Below are 11,973 nucleotides of genomic sequence, written 5' to 3'. Positions count from 1 at the left end.
GCTTTTTACTTCATTAAGTTGCAATTGGGGGAAAATTTGATGATTTGGTGGATTCCAATTGTTTTGTTTATATCTTATAACTAAATTGGTGCGTTAATCCTTTGCTTTGAATGGTTTTAGCACATGTTATCCCGTTAGTTGGTGACTTAGCCCAGTTTAAGTCTCGTCCATTTAACACTACAAAAGGGAGCGGTATAATTCCTTTTATCTTTTTCTGTTTCTCTTATGTGACTCAACGTGTTAAGTGAATTGCATGTCTATTTTGCTTTCTTAGCTTTTCTTTAATTCCTTTTACTTATGTCATTTACTTTTTGTTTTCATTAAGTTATTCTTTTAATGGGGTATGTGTACACCTCTTGGCTTGTAATAGATAGGGCTGTGGCGAGCAATTTGGTCCATTTCCCCCTTCCCTTTTTGTTTTAGTTAGTGAATGTAATAGGTTCATTAGTTTGGTTGCATGCCTACGTGTTAAGTGTTTAATCGCTTTATTAGGTCCTTGCATCTAGTCAAGCATGCTAAGTGTTATGTGCTACGTGTTTATAAGTGATTCGCATGTCTACTCGCTTTTTATAGTGTGGATGAATGGAATGGATGAATGTACGTCACCACACTAGTCCAACGCTAGTTGTGGATTCTTTTATCGTTTCCACTAGTCCAACGCTAGTCGGAATTCATAGAATGGGCTAGTCCAATGCTAGACCCAATAGGTTCTTTTTTCCCTTTTTCATTAAGTGCATGATCACCACATATCACGCATTTTTCCTTAGTTTGTCATTTGGTATGTTCCTCAAACCCCTTTCCCTTCATTTTAGGACTTGCATCTCATGCTAGTTAGGGTTCATTTGCGTGAAAGTCCCCTTCCGATAAGGAAAACGAGCGAGTGTGGCTACTCGATAGCCTTAGCACGCTAGTTTTGCCTTCTAATCAAAGGGAAAATAGAAGTCGAAAAGTTAGGAGTCAACCCCCGTACTCGACTTGTTGCATTCCCCTAGGGTCATACTTTCATTTTTATCACATCCATACACTTTTAACCACAATTTTGCACATTTCTCAAACCATACTTTTTTACTACATTTTACCTCTCACTTGCTTGTTTTCACTTCACAAATGAAATTCCACTTTACCTTATATATCTATTATTCTATTTTCACACACTTGCACACAAAAAACACTTGAATTTTATACAATTTCACACCTGCACCTTTTTATACATTCGCACACTTGCACTTACATTTCTTGCATCTTTCATACACCTTCACACTTGCACACTTGAATTTGAACTCTCATTTGCATTAATCGACCTCTATGAGGTTTTCCTTTGTTGGCCGCCACAATTCATGTGGTTTGGGACCAAAAGCCTCACAAGAGACATCGTAGAATTTAGGATTGCATTTTCCTTTCCATTTTGCATTCATATAGTCATATCCAACGTGCGATACATACATTGGGTAGAAAATTAGGAAAGGTAAGGTTAAGTCGGGCAACTAGCCTTGGCTAGGTCAAAGGGGTGCCTTGGATTCTATCCTTGCCTTCCCCTTTGTCAAACGTGACTCCCGAACCTTTTTCTTTGGCTTACGTGGACTAGGAGTCGTTTTAAAAAGGGTTTATTACTACTTGACTTTAAATCTCATTTTTAGGTGACTTGGTACACCTTAAATCATTACCAAGTGGCGACTCCAAACTTTTCTTTTCAAACCCTTTTTAAAACTATTCTTTGGGTCAAATCGTCGCTTTCCAAGTCCCATTGTGACCCATATCTTCTTCAACTCACAAAAAATCATTTTCCAATCAAAATTGAATCAAAAACATCTTTCTCAAACTATTTATTTTTCTTATCAAAAAAGGGGCGCGACAATGAGCCATCTGAGGAAGTGAAAAAGTTGAAAGCCATTATCGAAGCAAAGGATAAAGAAATTCTGCAGTTAAGTAAGTCTGTCGAAGCATACAAAGGGATGGCCGAGCAAAGCAAGCAATTGTATGAAAATGAACGAGGAAGGCATCAAGAGCTGAAAAGGAAATGTGCAGAATTATATGACCAAACTGAATGTGTTAGAATTCCATATGCTAGGGAAACAAAGGACTCTGTATTAGATAGGTTCAGAAGTTTTGGCAATCTTGTACGGAATCGTCTTCGTGACATGATGTAAATATTGGCAAGATTATCAATGAAAATGATTTTTCTTTTGCTCTCATTTTGGATTATTGTCAAAAACAGGTTTGTATTACGGGTCCCATTTCGAAGGTGTTGCATCATGCTAGGCCTACCCTTGGCACAAAAGGGTTCCCCAAATAGGACATGCATCCGAATTGTTCGAATAGCTACTAACTCATGTCTTTTTCTTTTTCTTTTTCTCTTTTGAATAAATTGCAGAAAATCTAGTAACGATTGGCTTATCTAAAGAAGTCTTTTGTATCCTCAGGTAAATTTCAAAATAGCTTTTCGGAAAAGCCCCATTATTACGCGATCCCGAAGTAAGGCCCAAAGGAATCGTGTAGACATGAGTACTCAACCAGAATCATCCGATAAGGCCGTTGCAACTACCCAGCCGGAAGCCTCAAGTCCTGGGGTTCAGTTGACAGAGTTACTCACAAAATTTGGGGAAATGGCATCAGAAATGGCCGCTCAGAAGAAGTTGATTGACGAGCTCGTTAGTAGCGGAGTGCAACCTGAGCCTGTACCCGTTACACAACCACAATCCGAACCATTTGTTATTCCTCCATTTCAAACCACGTTTGAGGGAACTTTTAACCCGCAATATGCTTTTACTCAAAATCCTCTTTTCTACCCTCCTTATGGTCAAGGATTTCAGCCTCAAAGCGACCCAAACATGCATTTGAACCCACCGGTTTTTTATCAGCCTACCGCAGAGCCCGTCGTGCCGGAGCACACTTTCCAAAATAAGCCTGAAATGGGTGAATCTTCTGCTCCAAATGATATGAAGTTGCTCAAACGTCTAGATCGCTTCGATGAATTTATGAGGAAGAGCCAGGGGTTAAATAAGCAGGGAGTCCTGGATTATGATGAATTGTGCCTTTTTCCGAACGTGCAGTTGCCTGAGGGGTTCAAAACCCCTAAATTTAACAAATATGATGGGACGGGTAATCCCAAGACACATTTTCGACTATTTGCCAACAAATTGGGAAAGCCCGTAGACGATGAGAATTTGCCTTTAAGGTTGTTCCCCGAGAGTCTGGAAGGGGATGCGCTTGACTGGTATTCTAACCTGAAGCTTGAAGACGTGAAAATTTGGATTGATTTGTCTAATGCATTTGTGAGGCAGTACGAGTACAACTGCGAGTTGGCTCCGACCCGAACTACGTTAGAAGGAACGAAAAGGAAGCCTTCTGAGGACCACAAGACCTATGCCAAGAGGTGGAGGAAAATAGCTGCAAAGGTCGAGCCACCAATGACCGAGGATGAAATCATACGTACTTTCATAAAAGCCCATGATCCGCCGTATTTCGAAGAGATTTTCCGTATGACTGGATGTTCGTTTGCTGCAATTGTAAATAAACTTGAGGAGTTTGATGACTTTGTGAGAGTTGGGAAGATTGTCAATGTCTCCGCCCTTAAATCTCAGTTGGATGCTTTACAAGGGCAGGGAAGCAATGTGAAGAAACCGCCATTCAAAAAGAAGGAGGGGGACGCAACCTTTATCTGGAACCAAAACCCTTCACCTAAACCCCGATATCAACACAACCCAATCTACCAACCCCATTACCCTTACTACTCAAATTCGCATCCTGTATATACTACCAATATCCACCACCCTCGACCTCGCCCAAGCTATTCAAACCCACCTTCAGCCCCTTTTCAAATTTCCCAACCAAATCCACCCCAAAATCGACCTCGCCCTCCATATAACCCAAGATTTCCTCCACCAAATAGACCTGTTTACAACCATCCTCAACCTCTTGAACATTACAACCGACCCCCTAGCCGTACATTTACCAACCTAGGTAGGCCTCTGGATCAATTTTATGGACAATTAAAGGCTGCCGGGAAAATTGGTACGGTGCCCCCTCCAACCTACCCATATGGCATGCCCGCCTGGTATAACCCGCAAGCCGTCTGTGCTTATCATTCAGGGGCTACCGGACATTCGACTATTGATTGCAAGGCGCTTAAGCATAAAATCCAAGATATGGTTGAAGCCGGGGAGATTGTAATCCGGAAAAGGGACGAGCAAGGGCCGAACGTAAATAGGAACCCTTTACCGGAACATGCCAATATTATTGGGGTTATTCTGGATGATACGGAGTATGTGGAACCAGTCAGAGAATTGGCAACGGAAGCTGAAGTGTTTGGGGTCACAGACCAACCCTTTGTCATAGAATTGCCATTTGAAGAGGATGAAAGGCCCTTTGTTTTGGATCTCACGCCAGTCGAAAGTGAGGCTTTGGAGTCGGTGGTTATTGAATTCCCGAAGCAAGAGCCTGTTTTAAGCCTGCAACGAGTGCCATGGAACTATGATGAACCTGACGTACAGATTGGGGAAAAGTCAATTGCAAAGAAGGAAGTATCAGTGGTCACAAGATCGGGGAAAATTGCAAGCCCGTTTGAAGCAACCATTCCGATTCAAGCAAATAACTCTGAGCCACCCGCCAAACCAACAATTACCGAAAGAGAAGCCTTAGATTTCCTTAAAAGGCTCCAAAGAAGCGAATACAATGTGATCGAGAAGCTTAGCAAGTCGCTCGCTCAAATATCCATGTTGGATCTACTTTTTTCATCAGATGTGCATAGGGATGCATTGCTCGAAGTACTGACTAAAGCTCAAATTCCTAGAGACATTTCAGTTGATAATTTCTCACACGTGGTTGGGAACGTATTATTCACCAAACAAATCACTTTCTCTGACGAGGAATTGCCGGCCGAAGGCATTGGACATAACAAGGCCCTGTACATAGTTGTGAGGTGCAACGGAAAAATGCCGCCGAAGGTATTGATTGATAATGGATCCGCTCTTAATATATGTCCCTGGAGCACCTTGGAAAAGCTAGGATTGCAAGATATCAAGCTGAGGCCTTCAGGGACCATAGTCCGAGGTTTTGATGGAGCGCAAAGAGAGCCAATAGGAGAAGTAGACTTAGTGGTCGAGATGGGACCCGCACAATTTCAAATAACCTGCCAAGTCATGCACTTTCCTAGTGTTTACAACGTTTTGCTTGGAAGGCCGTGGATTCACAAGTCTGGGGCTGTGCCTTCTTCATTGCATCAATTGCTGAAATTCGTAGTAAACGACAAGCTGATAACTATATTTGCCGAGGAGGATTGCCTTGTAGTCACCGATTCTGGGTCAAAAGAGGATGGAAGCCGAAATGTCACCATGACTCCTCATAGTACGGCTGATATCGTTTCTGTAAGTTGGATCACAAACGAGGAGCGAGCTCTATCAAAGGCCAGTGTCATGATGGCTAAAGAGATGATCCGTGGAGGCTATGAATTCGACAAAGGGCTGGGACGAGATTTGCAAGGAATTCTGAAGCCAGTGGAGATTATTGAGAAAAAGGATTCGTTTGGTTTAGGCTTCCGACCGACTGCCAAAGACATCAGAGAGATGAAAGAACGCAAGAGAGCGGAGAAAGAAGGAAGGCAAGGGGCTCTTGACATTCCACCCCTGCATTATACTTTCCCACGACCAGCCGAGGTGATCATGTCAGAAATCAACCCAGTTGACGAAATTGAAGCAAGTTTGGCCCAATTGTTCGTTGGGGCAACATTTGAAGATAGTGTTCCAGGCGAAGCTGAATTTCCTGACATCCCCGAAGGATCAATTCCCAATTGGACAGCCGATTTTCTGCCCGTTCAGAAGGAGTTTCGGTAAAATGAAAGGGGTTTATCATTCATGTGAATTCATGAAAATACTGTTGCATCTGTAAATAGCCAATGAAAACAATTTTACTTTTTGACTAATGTTTGCGCATGTAAATATTGTTAAGTTTTCATTTCCATTTGCTTTCAATCAAAGGTTTTATGAAAATGCACAAGTTGTTCTTGTCATGTTGTTTTGTTTATTCATTTGTTTATATTTATGTCGTATTGCTTGACCATTTGTTTGTTATATGCTTATTTGCTTATTATCCCACATTCGTTAATTCTTTCAGATAGCCAAAAATAAAACTATTTGACTCTTTGGATATCACAGTTCTGGAATACGATAATGGTAATCTCTATATCACTCACGACTTGGAGGTCTGTGAATCTGAACTCCAAAGCGAGAGTGATAATGAGGAGGTATTTGATTCTTTTGCCAAGGACCTTGAACAATATGAGGAAAAACCAAAACCGAACCTGGAAGAAACAGAAAAGGTTAACATTGGCACTGAGGATGAGGTTAAGGAGGTGCAAATCAGTATTCATTTAAATGAAAGGCAGAAAAAGGAGATGCTGGAATTTTTGACTATGTTCCAAGATGTCTTTGCATGGTCCTATGATGACATGACCGGCATCTCAACTGACGTGGTAGTGCATAGGTTACCCACAGACCCTTCTTTTCCACCCGTAAAGCAAAAACCCAGAAAATTCAAACCAGATATGAGCCTCAAAATAAAAGAGCAAATTGAAAAATAACTCAAAACCAACATTATCATTGTTTCCCATTACCCAATTTGGCTTTCAAATCCAGTCCCTGTTCCAAAAAAGAGTGGAGAGGTGAGAGTTTGTGTTGACTATAGAGACCTTAATAAAGCCAGTCCTAAAGATGATTTCCCTCTACCAAATATTCACATTCTCTTAGACAATACTGCCGGACATGAGATTGAATCCTTTTGCGATTGTTTTGCTGGCTACCACCAAATTTTGATGGCAGAAGAGGATAGGGAGAAGACTGCTTTCATTACCCCTTGGGGTACCTTTTGCTACCGAGTCATGCCTTTCGGTTTAAAGAATGCTGGAGCAATGTATCAGAGGACCATGACAACCCTATTTCATGATATGATCCACCGGGAGATGGAGGTCTACGTGGATGACATCATAATCAAGTCTAAGAGGGCAGAGGACCATTTGGTTGATCTGAAGAAGTTGTTCGAAAGGTTGCGGAAGTACAATTTGAAGCTAAATCCTGCAAAATGTGCCTTTGGAGCACCCGCGGGTAAACTTTTGGGATTCATTGTTAGCAAGAAGGGCATAGAGATAGATCCAGCGAAAATCGAAGCAATTCGAGATATGCCAATGCCGAAAACTCAGAAGGACGTGAAAAGCTTCTTAGGGAAGATCAATTTCATTGGGAGGTTCATCGGCCAACTAACTGCCACATGCGAGCCGTTGTTCAAATTATTGAGAAAGAATGTGCCGTTGTATTGGAATGAGGAGTGCCAACAGGCTTTTGATAAGATTAAAGATTATTTGTTGCAACCACCAGTCTTAGTGCCGCCCAAACCGGGCCGACCTTTGATTATGTATTTATCTGTACTCGATGGAGCAGTAGGGTGTGTTCTAGGTCAGCACGATGACTCTGGAAGGAAGGAACAAGCCATCTACTATCTAAGCAAGAAGTTCACGCAGTACGAGGCTAATTATTCATTCATTGAGAAAAGCTGTTGTGCATTGGCCTGGGCGGCTCAAAAGTTGAGACACTACTTGTTGAGCCATACCACTTATCTTATTTCCCGATCTGATCCTTTGAAGTATCTTTTGGAGAAGCCGATGTTAACCGGACGCCTAGCCAAATGGCAGATAATTCTATCAGAGTTCGACATTGTTTTCACTTCACAAAAGGCGGTCAAGGGGCAAGCTATAGCTGATCATTTGGCGGAAAATCCAAGGGATGATGATTATCAACCACTTCATACCTATTTCCCTGATGAGAAAGTTTTATTCGTAGGCGCTACAGATGATATAGGTGAGCAAAGCCCTGAATGGAGACTTTTCTTCGATGGAGTTTCGAATTCTCTCGGAGTTGGAATTGGAGCTGTTCTGGTCTCACCCGAAGGGAAGCATTACCCTGCCGCTGTCAAATTGCAATTTGCTTGCACAAACAACATGGCTGAATATGAAGCCTGCATTTTTGGTCTCAAAATGGCTTTAGAAATGGAAATCAAAGAATTGATAGCTTTCAGTGATTCAGATTTGCTCGTGCATCAAACCTTGAAACAGTGGATAACCAAAGATTCAAAAATTCTGCCATACCATTGCAGTCTGCTCACTCTGGCCAAGCAATTTCGAAATTTGGAGTTCAGACATCTTCCACGTGCCCGAAACGCATTTGCCGATGCTTTGGCCACTTTAGCTTCTATGATCCAATATCCTGATGAATTGAGGATCGAGCCAATTCTGATTCAACTTCAAGACAAACCTGCCCACTGTTGGGTTGTAGACAAGTCCTCCGATAATGTTCCGTGGTATACCAATCTTAAGGAGTTTCTAAAAACTGGGTCCTATCCTCTGCATGCTAGTACAAAGGACAAGAGTTTTCTGCGTAGAATGGCTTCAAAATTTTTCTTGAATGGAGAAGTGTTGTACAAAAGAACCTCGGATTTGAACCTGTTAAGGTGCATTGATGAAGATGAAGCTCAATAAATGATGAAAGAAGTGCATAGTGGCGTTTGTGGACCTCACATGAATGGCCATTTGCTAGCGAAGAAAATCATGAGAACCGGATATTTCTGGCTTACCATGGAGCATGATTGTATAGACTTTGTCCGGAGATGTATAAAATGCCAAATGCACGGTGACATTATACGCGCTCCACCCACTGAATTGCATAGCATGACCGCCCCATGGCCCTGTTCAATGTGGGGTATGGACGTGATTGGTACAATTGATCCTCCCGCTTCAAACGGACATCGATTTATATTGGTGGCAATTGAGTACTTTACTAAATGGGTTGAAGCGGAATCATTCAAACATGTCACGAAGAAGGTAGTGGCCAATTTCCTGAGAGATCACATCATCTGTCGTTTTGGAGTACCCGAAACCCTTATTACGGATAATGCCAAGAATCTGAACAATGACATGGTAGATGGACTATGCGAGCAGTTCAAGATCAAACACCGCAATTCTGCCATTTATAGGCCTCAAATGAATGGGGCTGTAGAAGCCGCAAATAAGAATTTGAAGAAGATTATCCGTAAAATGACAGAGAGGCATCGCGATTGACATGAAAAGTTGCCTTATGCATTGATGGCGTACCGGACTTCTATTCGGACATCGACTGGGGCAACGCCATATTCACTTATGTATGGGATGGAAGCTGTATTACCAGCTGAGCTTGAAATTCCGTCGCTACGAATCCTTATGGAAGCTAAATTGGAGGAGGCCGATTGGATCAAGCAGCGCCATGAGCAATTGACTTTGATGGATGAAAGGTGATTCAATGCTATTTGTCATGGTCAGTGCTATCAGAAACGTGTGGCCCGGGCTTACAACAAAAAAGTCCATCGACGGGCATTTGAAGAAGGTGATAAAGTACTAAAGTGGATTTTGCCAATGCAAGATGAAGCTAAAGGCAAATTTGCTCCAAATTGGCAAGGGCCGTTCATTGTCCAAAAGGTATTACCTGGTGGAGCTCCTGGGCGAAATGGATGGACGGACATTTCCTCAACCCATCAACTCAGATATGTGCAAAAAGTTTTTCATTTGATCATGCAAATTTTCTTTAGAAATTCATGCAAATGGCGAAATGCAAGTCGGGCCATCTTCTTTTACACTCAAAACATTTTATCTCTACTTGTCCCCTTTGAGCCATTAGAATTGCCAAATTTTCGTTTGATAGCCCTTGAGAATTGCAAACCCCACACTGGGGCAAATCTATTTTTGAAAAAGAGAAAAAAAAAAAGAAAAAAAAGAAAAGAGAACCCTACACTGGGGCAAATTTAGTTTTTAAAAAAAATGCAAAAGTGAGGAAAATACAATGGAAAATGCAAAAAGAGAAAGTCCGATTAAACTGGGGCAAATTTTCCTCAGTGTCGGAGTTGTTTTCAAAAGAGTGCAATCTCAAGTTATTTCACCCCTCGTATCAAATCTGCTTTCAAGCCTCAACTTTTCTTGAAAAATACCCCACCGGACCTCATTACAAAAGCCCAAAGTCCTGGCTTTCGTCACTTGCTGCATTTTTACTTGAAAGTTTGCTAATTAATTGGCAAGTGATGTCCATAATGCCTTCACCTAAAATTTATAAGGGAAGTGCATTTTACTGATGCCAACAATCTTTTAACCACATTTCTCAGTTGATCGGGAATGAGGTAGTTCTGCTATTCTATAGGTGAAAACCCGAAAGGGCACCTCGGAAAAAAAAAAGAAAAAAAAAGATGAAAAAATGAAAAGAAAAGGAAGGAAAAAGAAAAAAAAACAAAAAAACAAAAACAAAAAGGGTGGGGGCAACCTTGGTGAAAACCCGAAAGGGCGCCAAGGCAGGTTTTCTTAACAAGACGAGCTCGAGAATGAACAGCTGGTGACCTGGTTCATTTAGGCTTTTTCTCATGTTTGTGATACTTCTGCCAGTATCGAATTCTAAAGCAAAATATCCAAAGTCTTGAATATGATATTCGTTGGCCAACATTTGTATCTTTCTTTACAAATATTCTTTTGCAAAATGTAAATCTCTTAGTTTCTTTCAATTATTTGCATTCGATGCTTGTGGTTGTCTGCATTCTTTTGCATGTTCATCTTTGCCTGACATAGGAAATCATCTTGCATATATCATTGATTTTTACAAATTTTTCATGCATCATTCTTTCACTATTGGATTCGAATGGATGATAAACCCTAAGGTTTGCGCAAGGATAGGGGATTCCATCATCTATTAAAGTGGGTGAAGAGCAACAGAACTGCTACATAGATTCGGTGACGTGGTAAATACAGCTTCAGAAATTGAAAAGGGTTCCAAATTACGAGTTCAATTAAGGCAGACGCATCAGAAAAGAGGCAAAAGCATCACAAGACTCATGTTTACACGATTCTCAAGGCAAACCGGATCAAATGATGGTGGCAAGTCCATTATTTCTTCTTTTCTTGCAGGAACGTTGCATTTACAAACAAAAGCGGCCACTCTCCTTTTGGCATCTAAATCAATGACAGACAGAGTTTCCCAGTAAGCAAGGATCGATGTTATGTGCAAAGCTCGATCATAAGAAACAACATCAGCCATCGTTTCGGTCACAGAGATCCAAATCTCTCTCTTGGTACAAAAGTTTGAATCATTTTCAGGTAAAGACTCAATTCATTGTTTAAACTTCCCCAGTAAAGTCCCGTTTAAATTCCTGTTCGGGTCAGTCCCGTTTAAATTTCTGTTCGGGCCAGTCCCGTTTAAATTCTGTTCGGGTCAGTCCCGTTTAAATTCCTGTTCGGGTCAGTCCCGTTTTAAAATCCTGTTCGGGTCAGTCCCGTTTAAATTCCTGTTCGGGTCAATCCCGTTTAAATTCCTGTTCGGGTCAGTCCCGTTTAAATTCCTGTTCGGGTCAGCCCCGTTTAAATTCCTGTTCGGGTCAGTCCCGTTTAAATTCCTGTTCGGGTCAGTCCCGTTTAAATTCCTGTTCGGGTCAGTCCCGTTTAAAATTCTGTTCGGGTCAGTCCCGTTTAAATTCTGTTCGGGTCAGTCCCGTTTAAATTTCTGTTCGGACCAGTCCCGTTTAAATTTCTGTTTGGGTCAGTCCCGTTTTAAATTCATGTTTGGGTCAGTCCCATTTCAAATTTTTTTGTCAAAAGAGGTCAGTCCTCATTTCAAAAACAGCAGTCGTTCGAATAAGTGACAGCCGAATGGCACAGGTAGGTATTTGGTGTCTACTTCTTTGTCTCAAGTTTTTTCAAAACTCAGACAAAGAGGGGCAAACTGTAGACACCAAATTTTTGATTTTTTTTATTATTATTATTAGTTTTATTTATATTTATTTTAGTTTGGTTTTACTAATCTCATTTTTAGGCGTTTTAGCATAAAAAAAAAAGAAGAAAAAGAGAAAAACGAGAAAAACGATGAAAATGGAAAATGAAAAATGGAATATTGCAATTTTGCTGGTTATTATTTCTAGTTTATT

The 11,973-nt window shown here is 41.2% G+C and overlaps 1 protein-coding gene across 1 annotated transcript; it reads left to right on the top strand.

The window, feature by feature from the left end:
• Positions 1-4,043: 4,043 nt before the first annotated feature.
• Positions 4,044-9,100, top strand: LOC140037899 (uncharacterized). The gene is made up of 3 exons (XM_072083059.1): positions 4,044-4,918; positions 5,177-5,596; positions 9,016-9,100. Exons 1-3 carry the CDS (start codon positions 4,044-4,046, stop codon positions 9,098-9,100), a joined length of 1,380 nt encoding a protein of 459 aa, XP_071939160.1.
• Positions 9,101-11,973: the final 2,873 nt, after the last annotated feature.

This window comes from Coffea arabica, chromosome 3c (assembly GCF_036785885.1).
Source record: "Coffea arabica cultivar ET-39 chromosome 3c, Coffea Arabica ET-39 HiFi, whole genome shotgun sequence".
Lineage (NCBI taxonomy): Eukaryota > Viridiplantae > Streptophyta > Magnoliopsida > Gentianales > Rubiaceae > Coffea > Coffea arabica.
This window is presented reverse-complemented; position numbering and strand designations above follow the sequence as displayed.